This window comes from Archocentrus centrarchus, chromosome 10, assembly GCF_007364275.1.
Source record: "Archocentrus centrarchus isolate MPI-CPG fArcCen1 chromosome 10, fArcCen1, whole genome shotgun sequence".
Classification (NCBI taxonomy): Eukaryota; Metazoa; Chordata; class Actinopteri; order Cichliformes; family Cichlidae; genus Archocentrus; species Archocentrus centrarchus.
This window is the reverse complement of record NC_044355.1, coordinates 12,067,212-12,084,812: the sequence shown is the minus strand read 5'-3', so window position 1 is coordinate 12,084,812 and position 17,601 is coordinate 12,067,212. Positions and strand designations below refer to the sequence as shown.

General features: G+C 39.9%; 1 protein-coding gene across 1 annotated transcript; it reads right to left on the bottom strand.

The window, feature by feature from the left end:
• Positions 1-4,179: 4,179 nt before the first annotated feature.
• Positions 4,180-16,470, bottom strand: LOC115787286 (disks large homolog 1-like). The gene is made up of 4 exons (XM_030739911.1): positions 16,181-16,470; positions 15,201-15,332; positions 4,369-4,454; positions 4,180-4,286 (listed from the first exon to the last, which is right to left on the bottom strand). Exons 1-4 carry the CDS (start codon positions 16,194-16,196, stop codon positions 4,215-4,217), a joined length of 306 nt encoding a protein of 101 aa, XP_030595771.1. The 5' UTR covers positions 16,197-16,470; the 3' UTR covers positions 4,180-4,214.
• Positions 16,471-17,601: the final 1,131 nt, after the last annotated feature.

The following is a 17,601-nucleotide window of genomic DNA, read 5'->3' as shown; positions in this document are numbered from 1 at the left end:
ATTTTTAAGTAATCTGACACAACAATGATGGAGCTAGAACCAGCAAGTGGTTGGCTTAGTTTAGCATGAAGAGGAAATATCTAGCCTGGCTCTGTCTCAAGTATAAATATTAACCTACTAGTGCCTTTAAAGCTGAACAACCTATTCTATCCTAAAAAATTATTTAGTCTTGGCAGAACTTTAGACAGATGTTTAACAGTCCCAGGCTAGATATTCTTCACATCTTCAGGCTTTATGCTAAACTAATCACCTAGTGGCTCTGGCATCATACTCAGCAAAGAGAAATGAGCACACATATCTGCTCAGTCCTCTTAACTTTCTGCAAGAACAAAAGTTTGTTTATTTAAAAAATGTTACATAATTCATAATAAGACTGGCTTTGAAAAATCAAAGAGTTAAGAACAAAATGCAGCACAGAACTGTTTGTTCTAAAAAAAAATGCTAGAGGAGCAAAAAACATCACTAGATGACTTCATCTCACATATTACGACTACTAACATTTAGCCAATATAAAATACCAGCAAACTAAACACAGTGACCAAAGCCTTTAACAGAGCTCTACAGTCTGCAGTACCTGAAAACCACTGGCACTGTTTAGACCAAACAGACCCTTAACTGACAGCAGAGGGCAGCCTTTAGAGCAGGCCATCACCGGTGCAAAAATGTGTTCAAATAAATAGTTCCTTAACACTCATCCAACATCTTTAAATTAAAATGAACACTGTTCTTATGCTCAAGTTAAAAAGACTAGTGTTTAAGCATGCAGGCAGCTGTACCTGGCATCTTTGGAAGCAACAGTAAGAGAGTTGGAAATTAATGTCAAATAAGCAGCCTTCTGATTTCCAACATTTTCTTTAGGCACAGACACAAACAGCTACTTCAGTCAGTTTTCCCTTTCCCACATTTTGGACAGGCAGGTCAACTAACACTGGCAGACACTTAGAATAGAATAGAATGCCTTTATTGTCATCATACAGGATGTACAATGAGATTGGAGGCTACTTACTGTAGCCTGCTGCTTCTAATGCTGGAAGCTAACAGTATGCCCTTTGCACATGCACACATGGACACATACATATATAAAATTGTGCAGTTCTTCAATTAATTATTTCAAATCATGCAGCATCTGAAATGTAAAATATTTTGGCTTTATTGTTTTGATATTTAATGATAATCACCCAATAAAACCAAACTAATGCCATTACAAAATTTCTTGCAACCAAAATATTAAATAACCACTACTGAAAACAACTTATTCTCTTATAGTTTCTTTTATTTATTTTTCAAAGGAGCTATTCTCCACTCTCACCTGCTACTCTGCACCAAATCAGAGAATTTGCAGACTCATTTAGTTTTCCTCCCATCCTCCACTCAGGTGACAGCATAGCTAGAATACTGATGAGCACCTCATTGAGTGTCCATTAAACAGCTCTCTTTCTCTCCCTTAAACTTCCCACTATGACTGCTGCATCCTTCCATCAGCTTCTCTCTTTCTAGGACTGTACCTATAGGCCTCACAGGCAGCTGGGATCCAGAGAGGGAAGGATGGGGGGGTCAAGAGGCATGTTGCACTGAATTAGAAGCAAAACAGGGTGGATCACAGATGCACGGCAAGGCGCTTAGGATGGCGGAGTAAAGTTCAAGCCACAGTCATAATTCATGGTTTAGATCCTCTACCATGGGGAGAGACAGATTCTGAACACATGGCCCTGCAATAAGCAACGATTTATGCTCGAATATTCCAGTGATTTCCAACCAGGGCTACTTTTTTAACATCCAAACATGCAGGGCAGCTGCAGCCAAGTGGATTAGAATAATTACTTTACTTTTTAAAAATGTTGGAACAGCTGACTATAAAAACAATCTTCTGCTCTGCAGCGTCAGTTTAATACAATCAAGCAGATGACAAGTTTAGTGCAGTTCCTTTGTTCAACTGACCGGTCATAATCCAGTTCAGACTTACATAAATAAAAAAAATAAACCACATTGACATTAAGTGATTGACTTGGGGGAGGGGTTGTAAAGGAATAGTGTTAGATTAAACCTTTCATCCCATGTGAGGACTAAATTTCTATCACCTTCCTTTTTATATGCCAAAAAGCACTGAAAAAGGCCCCACATGATGTGAAACCACGTGTGCACTCACAAAAAAAAAAAAAAAAAGAATCAATCAAATTATTGGGATGTGTTTGAAATTTATTATAGATCCCACCAATCCAAACATGCAGGGCAGCTGCAGCCAAGTGGATTAGAATAATCCAGTGCTTATTTGCTGTAACAATCGCCTAAAAATCAGAAGCTCCTGAATGGCTAAACAGAAAATTGACAATGTCCTGGACATAATTAGTCATTTAGGAGGTACTGTGTGAGCCAGCATGCCTTCCCAGTGGTCAGTTGTCATACAAAAGTCACAGTCTGGAGTTTACAGTCTTTTTTCAGAGTTGGTTATTTTTAGGATTGTTTAATTTAATTTACTTATATAAACCCCATATTGGCACCATCTTCTCTTCAGAATGCCCCTTTACATGTTATCCCATTTCTTACATTGAAACCAGTGAAAGTTGGTAAATAATGAGCATCAAAAAAGCTGCATCAGGCAATGAATTAATCTGCAAAGAAGAACACACAACAATTCATCTGCATTAAAAAAACAAACACCAAAGCTCTGTAAAATATTAAAGATCCCCATTCAGGGTGAACAGGTGACAAATGGGTACTGAGAAAAAGTAGGGAATCGATGTTTATGCCAGGCATGTTAGGAGATCATCATAACTACTACATAAGAATAAATGGGAAGATTAAGGATATCTGCTAAGGATGAACTAAGTCTGAGCTTATCCCTGGTCTCAGTCAAAACAAGCATTCATACCTGAACTAAGACAGTTGTCGAGTTTGGCATGGTGACTTATGATGACTGCCACATAACCATAGGGAGCAGATCATCTTTGTCTTTATTTTTCCCCATGCTTCCTCTCTGCAGCTCACCCATAAATTTGGAAATAAAGGCCAAAAGCTCACAAGCTTTTTGTTTTGTTTTGATACAGCTACATTTAGCTTCTTCTGCAGCTCAGTTTTTAGAGAGCACGCTGGATGTCTCCAGACACATTTCTGTACACTCAAAGCGTTTGTTATACATTAAAACTGAGAAAAGCTTTTAAAAACAATTATGAGTGGGCTCTTTCCTCCTCTGAAGTATTCTCATGACGGCGACTGGTCGTCTTTCAAAGCTACCAAGACTCCAGTCCTCTAAAGGCAAGTACCCATTCCAATTATTGTGGTGTTGCAGGAGATTTGAAATCAGCTCCTAATACACTATCAATAAACTGCTGCACACTCACACAGCTCTAAATACTGTGAAATACAGACTGGGTTTTACTGAGTATGTTAATAAGATGGATTAAATGAGGACAGTCTCTTTGAAGGGTATTTCAGGCCCATATAATTTTATTAATCTGAAATGTCAGTTTAAGAATCTGGTTTCTTTGCTCAAAAGAATGAAAGCTGGCCATTGTGTCTTAAATTACATTTTTGAAATTACATTTAAAAAAGTTGGAAAATTGAAATCATTTTTTCTCTGTGCCGGTCCATACTTCATGGGGACTGAAACTGCACTACGCTTGAGTGCAAGCAAATATCTAGGCATACTCATGCTGTCATCATTATTCTATAGGAGCTATAGCATATTTATCTTGGCTAAAAAAAAAAAAGAAAAAAAAAGAACAAAGATCATTCAGCTAATGGGTTATTGAAGTCAGCCAAAGATCAATTTCATTAACATTTTGGCAGAGCTCAAGGAAAGTTGCAAAGCAACATTAAAGCACACAAGTGATATCAAAGGAGCGGTTCCAACCCATCTAAAAGGCCATTAAGGGATAAGTGACAAAAACGTGTCTGTATGTAACCAGAGTGTGTGTGTGTGTGTGTTTTTATATCACTTGCCTCCACGATGCTTCTTCTGCATTTAAAAAACATTTAAGCATACATAAAATCTCCCTTCAGTTCTGCATCCTACACTAAAAATATTCTAAATAACCATGCAACTATAAACACTTATTATAATGACAGGACTGGCTGACTTCATGAGAGCAACCCACTGATGAGCAAATGGTAATCAGCGCTCTTTTGACTCCAATTTCTTCTTCTCCCTGTACCCATGGGTGCCCCCGTCCAACATTTCCTCTGTCTGACACTCAGTCACCAGGTTGAAGTCATAGCTACCATGACTCATGGTGATATGTTATCCACGTAGGAGTGCGAGGGACGCAGGTAATGACATCTACTGTTGGCTATCAAGTAACAGCACACAACAGCACGTGTAAACATTAAGCTTATTTTCTCAAAATCTATAATGTGAAACAGGAAATTTACCTCCCACGCATCTCGCCTGTTGTCTTCTTTCACAACAGTTTGTTCCGTGTTCAGTTGCAAGGTCACCTCGTAACACTCTTGAATATCTGTGAGGAAAAGGAAACTATAATGAGCATTTTTTTTTTTCCTTTACTCGGATCACAACAAACATTTTTTAATTTGTCATCTTTATGTCTTCGTAAGTTCATCTAACGGCTTCGGTTGTGTTAAAGAATCCACCGATCAATCTGGCACTTTGGGAGATGTCTGTTTTTTTTTCCTCAGGGGTAAGATGGGTAAAAATGTGGGGGTGGCAGTCGTCTGTTTACATGGAAGCTATGTGTCCATATTTGCAAGTGTTCTTCTTATCTTCTTGCTGAACTGTGTGACTCAGGTACTGACTAAGCACATCATCAAGTCTGTGTCTAACATTATAATTTATCATACTACCTGACAAGCATGTATCACAAAGAAAGAAAGAAAATAATTTCACGTTCTTTTATTCTTTCACATCATTGTCATAGTTTAATTACATGACAGGTGATTTCAGGATTTTCTTGCTTTGAAACATCTACGGACGTTGAATGAATGCATATGCTTTCCCCAGCACTCAGCAGCTGCTTCATTATGTACACTGTTCGTTAATGCAAGTATCTAATCAGTCAGTCACACGGCGGCAACTCAGGGCATTTAGGCATGTAGACACGGTCAAGATGACTTTGCTGAAGTTCAAACCAAACATCAGAATGAGGAAGAAAGATGATTTAAGTATTTCAGAAACTGCTGATCTACTGGGATTTTCCTGCACAACTGTCCAAACTGGAGAAAATATCCAGTGAATGGCACTTCTCTGGGAGAAAATGCCATGTTGGTGCCAGAGGTCAGAGGAGAATGGCCAGACTGCCTGGAGCTGACAAGAAGGCAACAGGAACTCAAAGAACTGCTGGCTCAAAGTATGCAGAAGAGCATCTCTGAATGCACAACATGTTGAACCTTGAAACAGATGGGCCACAAACGCCGAAAAACACACCAGGTGCCACTCCTGTCAGCTAAAAACAGGAAACCGAGGTTACAATTAACATGGACTCACCAAAATTGGACAACAGATGATTGGATAAATGTTTACTGGTCTGACACATCTCAGTTTCTGCTGCAACATTTGGAAGGTAGGGTAGGAAACAACACGAAAGCATGGCTCCATCCTGCCTTATATCAACAGTTCAGGCTGGTGGTAGTGTTGTAATGGTGTGGGACATATTTTCTTGGCACACTTAGTACCAATTCAGCATTATTTCAGCACCACAGTGTAACTGAGTATTGTTGCTGACCATGTCCATCCCTTTACGAACATCCCTCCACAGTCACCAGAAGGATGGTCATAAAGAAGTTGATGAACTCCAGCACCTTGTTGAATCTATGCCACAGAGAATTGCACCTGGTACAAATTTGTACTAAAAACTGAAGGCTTAACTGTGCCAACAAACAGGAAGAAGATAGTGATTTTTATTTTCCTAGTAAATACCGATAGCTTTCCCTAAGTAGAAGAGGAAGAGTACTGAAAATCAGAAGTGAAACATGTCATGAAGTGAGGGGCTGCACTAAGACCAGAATAAGAAAAAAGGGGTTATTTAGAACTGTTAATCATGCAAAGCAACTCTAGAAGAGTCCAAGAAAAAAATATGGAGCTGGAAATAAGCATAGTTGGTCCCCATTTATGATAGCATGCTCATAAAAACAAAGCTAATATGTTTATTAATAAAGGGTAATGTTACCATGGTCACCATCTTAGATTAATATGTGCTAATAGGTTAACTAAACACAAAGAACAGCTGACAATGATGGCGCCATAATTAGTTCCACGGGTATTTCAAAATAAAATGAAGTATGGGACAAATTTAAAAGATTAAAAAAATGTTTTCAAATCAAAAGCTAAAGTTATTACAACTCATCCTGAGTGGAGCATTGATGTCTGCACCCAGTTCCACAGCAAACCATCCAATCGTTTAAATCAAAATCACGAGCATAAAGCTGCCAGTGGTGCTAATAAAAAAAGTACTGTGATCACAAAAGTCAACAGGATTCTTAAGAGCGTGAATGTCTGTACCAGATTTTCCCCCGGCAATCAATCACTGACAGATCGTTCTTACCAACCCTGGAGCTATGCGAGCTCTCATTTGAAGCCTTGTAGCAAACCAATCTTCAAAATCTACACATGGCTCAGAAAACAACTGCATGTGCAGGGCTAATTCAAGCTCATATCATTAACTGTTAGGTACGACTAAATACAATCAAAAATGAGTACGCAAGGACATCTCGGTGCACTCTTTAACTCCTCCTCCCTTCTGAAGTCTTCTCATCACTTCTTGGCCCGTGTCCCGTGGTCAGCCATTGAGTGGCAGCCGTTTGACGAGAATGTGCTGAGACAATTTTGCTGATGTCAAGTGAAAGCCTGGTTACTGCAGTGTTGACATAAAGAGGTTGCAGAAGAGTTCATCAACTTCACACAGTTCACTGTCGGGACAAAATGGACCACAAAACACTTTTGAGGAGGACATCTAGTGAAACTGGACACATTTTAAACATGTCTTTCAATAACGTGCACCTGTTGTCGAAACCGAGACTCAAATAAAGTCTATCTGCATGTGCGAGACAGAAATAAGAGTTAGTATGTCCCAACAAGACACTGTAAGAACAAAAGTGTAAGAATGGAGCATGTGACTCATCACTGTGTCTGAATGTGGAGGAGTGAAGCCATGTGTGGGCAGAGCAGTTTGATGGCCAGCTGACTAAAGAGCAGCCTCACTTACACAAACTCTTATATACGTGCAGACACACACAAACATGCTGTGGGCCTACCTGCATCTACTCAATTACATATGGATGCAAATATCCACAGTGACACAAGTAAGCCTCCTTATTGCTAATTTGCCTCGTTATTTCACACACTCATTGTACTACCCCACAGACAGAACTGTCACTGTGTTTATCATCTCTGTGTGTTATATAAGCGTCTCAATAGCTGAATGGATACAGTGCATGCAACATAACAAAAATGTCCTCAGCTTAATTCCAGCTGAGAAAATGATTTGCGTTTTAACCCCCCCGCCGACTGCTTATCTTCCTGTCTTCCAGTTCACTGTCCAATAAAGGCAAAATGCCTAATTTGAAGGGAAAAAAAAGGCATCCTCATGTCCTCACACAGAGTGGTTGCTGGAATGGAAATTGTGAAAATTTCTTATTGTTTGTAAGCAAAATTTTTTTATTTAAAACTAAACCAGTGACTTCTCTCAACCTGACTTGCCTCCTCTATTAGATCAGCTTTTACAATAAACAATTTAACTTTGTATCTGTGTCTGCTGGTCTGAGTATTTCAGAAATTGCTGAGCTACTACTAAGACTTTCCTGCACAACCATCTCCAGGGTTTACAGAGAATGGCCTGAAAATGAGAAAATATCCAGTGAGCGGCAGTTTTCTGGGTGAAAATGCCTTGTTGATGTCAGAGGTCAGAGGAGAATAGCCAGACTGCTTGGAGCCGACAGAAAGGCAGCAGTAACTCAAATAACCAATAGTTACAACCAAGGTATGCAGAAGAGCATCTCTGTATGCACATGTTAAACCTTGAAACAGCAGCAGGAGACCACACCATGTGCCACTCATGTCAGTTAAGAACAGGAAACAATTCTTAAGGGTTTTCCAAAATTGGACAATGGAAGACTGGAAAAATGTTTACTGGTTTGATGTAAACATTTGGATGGTAGGACCAGAATTTGGTATAAATAATATGAGTTGTTGGATCCATCCAACCCTGTAGCAATGGTTCAGGCTGCTGCTGGTGTAATGGTATGGAGGATTTTTTTCCACCACATTTTGGGCCCCTTTGTACCAAATAAGCATCATTTAAATGCCCCAGCCTACCTGAGTACTGTTGCTTACCATGTCCATTCCTTTATGAACACAGTGTACTCCTCTTCTGATGGCTGCTTCCAGCAAGATAACGCACAATGTCACAAACCTCAGATCATTTGAAACTATTTTCTCAAGCATGACAATGCACAAATGGCCTCCATGGTCACCAGATCTAAACCCAATAGAGCACTTTTGGGATGACTCAAGTCAATGTGGACCAAAATCTCTGAGGAACGTTTCCAGCACCTAACTGAATCTAACCCACAAGGAATTAATGCAGTTCTGAAAGTAAAAGAAGGGCCCAACCTGGTAGTAGTAATGTGAACCTAATAAAGCATCTGGTGAGTGTATAACTGGACATTAAGTGAGCTATTGCTATCTATAGAGCAGCTATGCTGCTTTCTAACTTAGCCATATAAAACTAGTATATAGATGGAATCTGGGAAGTGAAACTAAAGACCTTCATCAACTTAAATTCAAATTGAAGATAACTATCTTTGACGTTACCCGACAGAGACCATGCCCACCATAGGGTGCACTGCCAAGCATAGTCCATTATGTGAGCTGAAATTACTCAGTTGTGCCTGCACTTGTATATTAATCTAACACAATCATTGAACAACACATAATCATCATCATTCTGCCTATTTTTTTAAGACATTTAATGATATGATATAACCTGATATTTCGGCTCCACTGTCTGACTAAAAAAAATAAATTACTGAGGACATTAAAACTAAGCCTAAATTTTATAGGGCTATCAGATGTCACTTAGTGAGCAGTACTTACCTTTCTAAAATAATCTCTCATCTTTCATGTACACTCTCTCATACATCTTTCTCCATCTCTGAGTGAAGTTATCACATAATCATGTTTTTTTTTCCCTGGAAGATCCAGCCACAGTACCTTTAGCTAATGGACTGTGTGCCAAACTTCACAGAAACAGCTTATGCGTTAATTTAAAAAAAACAAAAAAAAAAAAAAACAAAACAGTAACTCTACTTGCTCCTGTGCTGTATTGCCTGTTAGATGCTGAATCATGACACCACAACTTTAGTCACATCTGCAGACATGATTTCAGGACAGAAATGAAAAGGAACAAAATGTGAGTGTGCAGGTGACACAGGAACTTCAGGCTGCAGATATAGAAAAAAATAAGTTTGAAATTAATATGTATTAATACTTTTGGTTTTCACATGCATCAAAGTGTATAAAAATGCTAATCAGATTCAATTACTTATTAAATGAAGGCATTCAGGATCTTTCCGGCCCACTTTAACACCAAATCTAAAAAGTAAAGCTGGTGCAAAGTGCTTTAAGACTGCATTGTTTCTACTGACTTCAGTAAACCCCTCTGACAGGAAATGAGTGGCACACAGCAACATTAAAGATCTCCCAAATCAATTTTGATTCAACAGGAACATAGTGAAGTGGAGCAGGTACATAAGCCATCCCTATACCTCTTACAATGGTGCATGCATTACAGGAAGTCTAAAAGGCAGAAGATCAGAGAGAATGAACCACTGGTATCTCTCTGTATTTTTACTGACTACCAATCCTCAGTGAGCCCTGTCAAAGACAGTTCCATTAACGATGTGTGGTTTAAAGAACTCAGCAGGCTAATCTAGCTCAACCAAAGGCTTTTTAACACCTTTAGCTTGCTTGGTTTGCTGAAGTTGCAGCTTACGCTTGACTGACTGACAGACAGACAGACAGACAGACAGACAGACAAATGACATGCCCTACTTTATGACTGTAGTAACATTGCCTCTCTGGCTTTGGACTTGATGGAGCACCTTTAGGTTGTTGAGGCTGTAATTTAGAATTGTTCTGTGAATGCTCACAGTTCGATCTTTCATATTTACTCACACAGATGCTTTAGTGGGTCAAGGCAAATTTGTGGACAAAAACTGCATTTGAGTTACATTTTGTTTGTTCAAATGCAACACAGTCTGCTCCGAGACACAGGTTTTGAACTGTTCTAACAATAATAACTCCAGAAGTGCTTTGAAGTCAGTAACTCTGCTTGGTAGAACCCATAAAAGCAAACTCAACAAATTTTGTGAAGAGGTTCTCCTCATGCTTCGGGTACCAAGTCATAAACATGAAGAACTGCACTTTTAACTTTGTCAAATATGAGGCTATCTTTGATTGAGAACGCTGCACGAGCCTCTTGTGCCGTTCCAACCGGCTTGCACTGTAGCAGAAGGCACCAACGATACTTGGGCTAATGTAAAGCAACAGCAATGTGTTCAAAAGCATTAACACAGGCCTTCACTTTAAATGGAGGAACCAGGGGAATATTATTGCTCACACTGATCAATGGCAGAGTTAAAGCTGAGGGAAGAGACACAACAGAAGGATCAGTTGTACTTTCTTTACTTTGCTGAGGAGGCACAGAAAGAGACTCTAACTCAAGCTGGACAATCCTAAAAGCAGCTCCAAGCCTGCAGCAGTTTAATTTGAATTCAAGTTCATCTTTATGTGCTCTCTCTTTTTGCCTCAATTTTAAGACAGGCTAGGCGCACCTTTAAGTGTGCATCAACGTTAGACCAATGGGAAGAATCAAGAGAAAACGGCAGAGAGGGGGGTAATTTTTCTTCACCTGGCTCAGCAGCAGCCCCAGCAGAGGCAGGAGAGGCAGCAACACTAGCGGTGGCCTCCCCTCCCCACCTCACCCCTACCTTTCTAAGAAGATCCTCTTGTCCACCAAACTATTAAGAACAGTAGACTTCAACTCTTTTTCTGCACTGCATTCTTTCTAATGGCTGACAGGGGACAACTGGCTGCAAAAATCAGCTTGATTGTGTATATGCCTAAGAGTAAATAACTATGCTATGCTTTAAAACCTCAGTAAGCTCTTTCATAGTTTTACCAGAGTTTAGAGTAGAGAGGTAGATGGTGAAGGCCAAAGTGTTCAATTTGAAACTTTAAAATTGAAGAGCACAAACCAATGAGTTTTCATCTGTCTAGTCATTTCAGAAATTATATAAATAAAAGCACTAGCTAGTTCAACCTTGAATAAATCTCAAAGAAAACTAATTCTGTTAAGTTTTGCAGGCCATGCTCTTCAGCTGCATCTTGGACACCTGGTTGTTTTCACAGAACTAACACTTCTAATTACATCTCTCATCTATTTTTGGCAGAGTTAACAAGCAAGACAAAGGTGCTCAATAACATCTTTAAGTGTTCCGAGATCAGGATTCACAGGCACACTTAGTACACAGAGTTTTCTTTTTTTCAGTTCAGTGACCTTCCAAAAAAAAAAAAAAAAAAATCTTTGAACTGTTCCAACCCTCACAGACCACATAAATTCCTGGCCATAAAACAAAACATACAATCCAGGCCAGAGGTCTCTTTCGAAGGACTGAGTCCAGGTTGCTTTTTAAAGTCGGGTCAATTTTGGAACGTCTGGTTGAAACCGTTTTGTCACATTCAAGGGGGTTTTCCAAAACCTGTGCATGCATGCATCGGTGCATTACTGGCCTCTTCTTTTTGTTGTGTACCTATTTAATTAGACTGACATCACCTCTGTACTTCCTGCCTGGTTGAATCATACATTAAAAAAAAAAGAAAAAAAAAAGATGGTGCCCCTGGTTCTTTACATGATGATGAGCAACCCACAGCTCACCAGAGCAACACATTGACAGAAAACTAGGTCACAATTTTAAGGGAGGGCAAACAATTCACTCCCTTGTCACTGCTTAAATAAAATATTCCCCAGGAATTTAGGCTCCTCTGTAATTGAAAGTGTGCCGGCCTGCCATGTTTGCCCCAGCTCACAGCGAGCAGCACCCCATGCATGTTTGTATGTTGGAACAAAAGGGTAGATGCACAGTTAAGGCAACCTTTGTTCATGACTGTGCAACCATGCAGACAGCCAAACAAATGGCCAGTGCTGAACCTTCCCACACTGCGTCCAACACCTCCTTACTTCCCACAGAGTATCAAAGTTAAGGAAACTTCTTAAAGGCAAATGCTTTCATATGGATCACTATCTTCAGATTATGAAAATGGCAGATTTTTCAATCACAAATCTCTCATCTCTTTTGAACAACACAGTCTCTGGTTTGCTCAGAAAGTTCTCCACTTTCATCCCACCATCAGACTAAATGGGCCAAATGAACCAGTTCACATGGCCCTGAGCATGTGAAGGCAAACACAACAGGAGCGGATAAGAGGATGAGTAATGTTTATACTGCACTGTATTCCTATTAGTACTGTGAACCGGCTGCTCTTCCTCTCAGCCCGTACTGATGAGAACCACATGTTGAATGAGGGGCCAAACTTCTTCAGCCATGCACCTGAGACACAACGACCAGGGTTTCTTCTTCTTCTACCCTCACACATTGCACAGATGATTGAGAGCCAGGACAGTCTGGAAGAGGCTTGCATGGCAGCCTGGAGCAATTTATTTTCCTGTTGGCCTCAGGCTCAGCCCTGATTGAACATTCTTTGTGAGGAATGTTTGGAATCCTGAAAGCTAATCCTCTCTGAGTCTCGCTCACCTCAATAAATAAAGTATATTAGATCTGATTTCTGTATAATTACATTGAAACAATGCAAAGTCTAATGTCTATAATACCTAGAGAAATGGTCAGTACCTGGATGGGGTTTAAGTGACTTTTCCCCTCCTCTGAGACAAAGAAACAACATAATCAACAAGAAGATAACTGGTGACTTTCTCAACATTACTTTAGGCTGATTCTTGATCAAACACTGATTAATTTAGTAAAAGTGACCTCATATACACACAAAAATATACTTTCGCATGTCGCATTAACTTTAACAATAGTGAAAATGAACAGCTCTTTATATAGCTCGACTGAGAGTTAAATGCTAACAGTGATACTGATCTTTAGCAGGACAATGTTTACTTAAGTTCATTAGCTTAGCTTAGCATTCTACCAAAAGTGTTTGATGTCCATCCAATACAAAGTAACGCATTACTGTAATCACATTACAGTTTTTGGTAATGCAACAATGTAACATATTACTCTACTTAATTACAGTGAGTTACAGCCACTTTTACACAGACTCCCCCATTTTCAGAGGCTCAAAATTAACTGGACAATTGACTGACTGAAGTTTATTCAAAGTGTTGAATTTGTATTTTATAGCTTTTCACTATCATTTTAAACATGACGCCCAAAGAGATGTCAGTGCAAGTGACACAACAGCTAACCGAGGCAAGAGTCCAAGTCTCGAGGAGGTAAGCATATCATAGTTAACATCTAAGAGACGCCTTCATGGATGGAAACAAGGTGCAAACTACTGGTTACATGCAAAAACAAGAAGACCAGATTAGACTTTACCATTAAACACTGGAAAAAAAAAAATTGGACAAATGAAAGATGAAACTGTACCAGAATGATGGGAAGAGGAAAGTATGGAGAAGGAATGGAACAGCATATCACATCATTTATCAAACATGGTGGAGGCAATTTTATGGCATGGGCATGTAAGGCTGTCAGTGGAACTGGGTCGCTACTGTTGATTGATGATGCTGATAGAAGGAGCAGGATGAATTCTCAATCTGTTCAGATTCACCCAAATGCTGCAAAATACTTCTGATCAGGTGGTGCTTCACGGTGCAAACTTCCTAAACCATGAATGCAAACATTTTTGTAAAATTGCTTGAATTAAAGCTGAAAGTCTGCACTTCAGTCACATCTCAATTGTTTGATCCACTGTGGTGGTGTACAAAAACTGTGTCTTTGTCCTAACCTTATGTGCTCCTTAACCAATATAAGGCTACATAATCCAGCATGTATTCTTAAAAACCTTTCAAAAGCAGACTTAGCAACATATTTGGTCTTAAAATGTGGCGTTTGGGTGATGAGGTACAACAAATTAGTCTCTATAATGAGCCCCTTACCTTTGACGAGAAGCAGAAAGAGCAATAAATCTTATCTTTTTGTTTAAGGGGTTCATCAGTCTCGCACAAGAAAGTATACCTTAAACTCCCTTCAGTATACATCATTAGCAAAATGAGCCACACTGTATCATTTTTAACTGCTGCCTGAGTCATAGCAGCCCTTCCCCCCTTAGATCCCCAGCAAAGAAGCAGCAGTGGGTCAGCAGAAGCAATAGCAGACCCAGGGGCAAGCATCATTATAACATGGCTGTGGTAATTAGAAGGACCACTCAACCATTTGCTAAACTGAAGTAATGTGCCTTATCTGCTCTAAAAGGAAGCAAGGATAAGGTTCACACAGACTCACTTCCAAAAAAACGGCAAGCTTGTCATGAAGGTGTGGCTGGTTACAAATAACAGTGATTCATTATTCAGTATTACTAAACACTATAATCAGCGGAAGCATCATTCAGTTATATTTGCTTCTGGTAGAAGTGAATTGAGTTTTCTGAACAATCTATACCATGATGACATAGTTTTATGAGGTATATGGTAAAAATGTGGCTATTTTTGTGAAAGTCAAGCGAAGAATTGTGTTTAAACAGTGTGACAGTTTATAACAGCTCAGTCTACAGAGAGACTGTGTGGTGTGCGGCTTTAATGGGATTTTATTACAAACTGAATATGCTACAGAGGTGGTTATACAGCAAAGCTTTGTGAGGCCAGCTGAAAGGCCTCTTTCATAAGACTTAATTGGGAAACATTTAGACTCAGTTAACTTCCCATACAAATTAATACAACCTAACCCTGTCTGCATCCTGTGTCAGCCTATAGCCAATCACAAAGCCATGCAAATCAAACTATGTGACCCACATTAAATCTAATACTGATAGTGTGTGACAACAGAGCGCAGCAAATTAAAAGAGATCGAGAAAAAATACCTCCCACATTTAAAAAGATAGGCACGTGAACAGGAAACGTTATTTGGAAAGGGCACCCTAAGAAAAGTCTGATGTAATTTAAGCTGGAGGGCAGAGTTTCGAAAGACTCCCTTCTTCAAAACAAGCAGCTTTGCTGTGTTTTTCTTACCAAGAAGGGCTTGAAACAGCTGGCTGCCCAAGATGGAAGATACTTTGCCCACGCTGTTCTTCAAGGCCTGTTCCTCTGGACTGGTCAGGTTGGCCTGGTACTGCTTGAGCAGCCTCACTGCCCTTGCTGTGTCTGCCTCACAAAATAAATACACGCCTCAGAACAACAGTGGCACCAAAGCTATACACAGACAGGGAATATGAAGGCACTGTTATGAACGAGTACCTCATTTGAGAGGCTGGAAAAATACATTCCTGGACTTGCTAATTTGAAGAAGAAAAAAAAATTAAGGTAAGCAATTAATCGATTCACACAACAGTTTCTGACCCCTCTCTCTGTCACTCCACTTATCTCGTATTTATTTTAGCTCTAATATATATGGGAAAAAAATACAGTGGCGCCACATCTAAATAGCTGGAGTTATGAATACTACTGCTTTTTGCACAGAGACACACTCTTATTATAAGAGTTTAGATAACAAACCACCAAATATTTAAGATATCTGTGTGTGTTCTAACTAAATGCATCGCTGCTTCCTGTTTTACTCTCCTCCAGAGCACATTAAAGGCATTTTTCTCTTTTCCAAAAGGACTGTGCAGCTGGTTGTTGAACCCGGTGGGTGGGTGGTGAGGAGCACAGAAGCAGAGAGTTGATGCACATCACGAAGGTATATCTATTACTTCACAGTTTCCTACCTTATCCTGAACATTATAATAGCGAGAGAGAGCGAGAGAAAACAAGAATACAGCCCCGGAAGCTTGCAATTTCCAGTTACACTTAACTTTCTCATTCCCTGAGGACTTAAACAGACGGGTTTCTCTCGAGGGGATTACAGCTGAGGTTAGTGGGGCGGTGAAAAGCCGTGCAATAACTTTGATGGCGTAATGCGCTGACATTACCCTAAAAACTTTTAACTTTAACCGAGCAAAAATGTGACACGTGGGAAATAAAAGACACAGTGTTACATTAACGGTACTCACCGTATTTATGCACCATGGTGTGGCCGATTTGAAAAGTCGCATAAGTTCTAATTATGTGACTTGAGGATTTAAGAAGAAAAATAATAACAGCAATAGGCTCGGATAATTTTACAACCAGGACTGTCGCTCTTTCCTCACAACAGATTTTTTTTTTTTTTTTTTTTTTGGAAATCCAGTCGCTGACACTCCCAGTCTGTGTGAAGTGTCGCTGCAGCGGTCCGCAGTGTGGTCCACACCCACAGACTGAGGTTAAGATGTGAAAAGCGAAGACTGTTTACTTCATGTCAACTTTTCCAGAAGTTTTCTTTTTGGGGGGGTAAAACGGCTTCAGAGCGTGACATGTTCACGTTCCTCCTCCCCTCGTTCATACACGCCTCGCCTCCGTGGAAAAAGGCCCACCAGCCACACCGGCCCATTCACTGCTACTGTTAACGCTTTAAACACTGACACCTGCAGATAGCTTCAGTACACGACATCAACAGTAATGATCAGTGTGTTAGTAAAGCCGTATATGTTCCTCGTTGCATGTTAATCTGATAAATCGCCAGTTTCCCGATTTTTGTGCAGTTTGTGCCACCTTGTGGTGGGATAAGGTAGTGCTGGGCGTCCACAATTTAAGGAAAAGTGCAATTCACAATGACAGGATTAGAAGTGAGTACATCACAAGGACAGCATGCTAAAAACTGTGGAGACAAAGAGAGACGGGCAAGGCTGAGATGGTTTGGACATGTGCGCAGAAGACCTATTCAGAATGCTGAATATGGCACTGCCAGCCAGGAGAAAAACAGGAAGACCTCAGAGAAGGTTCATGGATAGTGAGGGAGGACATGTCCAGTCAGCTGGACATGGCATTCGCAGTCTGTCGTTTATGGTTATTGAAATGATTGACTGTTGAAAAGAGGTGTTGATAGAGAACAGAAACTTCTCCAAAGGGAGGCGTTTTGGATATAAAGTATTTGCCCCTTTTTTTTGCATATTTGTCAATCTTACATGTTTCAGATCTTCAAACAAATTTTAATATTAAACAAATATAACCTGAGTAAATACACAATGCAGTTTTTAAATGTACAAAGACACATGTACAAGGTGTCCGTAAAGTCTTGATACAATTTAAAACATTTATTACAAAAGTAAATGAACAGACAAATCTGTGGGTTGCACAACCTCATCAATGGTCACAAAGGCATCAGTGATCTTTTGCTTTAGGTCGCTGATGTCTCGTATCTTTGTTTGCTCTAACTGTCTGGCAGCAGTATGGATTCACTTTGTAGGAGAACAACCAAAGGCTTGCCTTACATGACTGATGTTTTCCTCAGATGTTCTTGGTCATCCAGTCCTCCTTTTATCCAACACTGTCCCCGTCTCCATAAATTTCTTGTGCCATGCACGAATTGACGGACATGATGGTGGCTCTCTTCCAT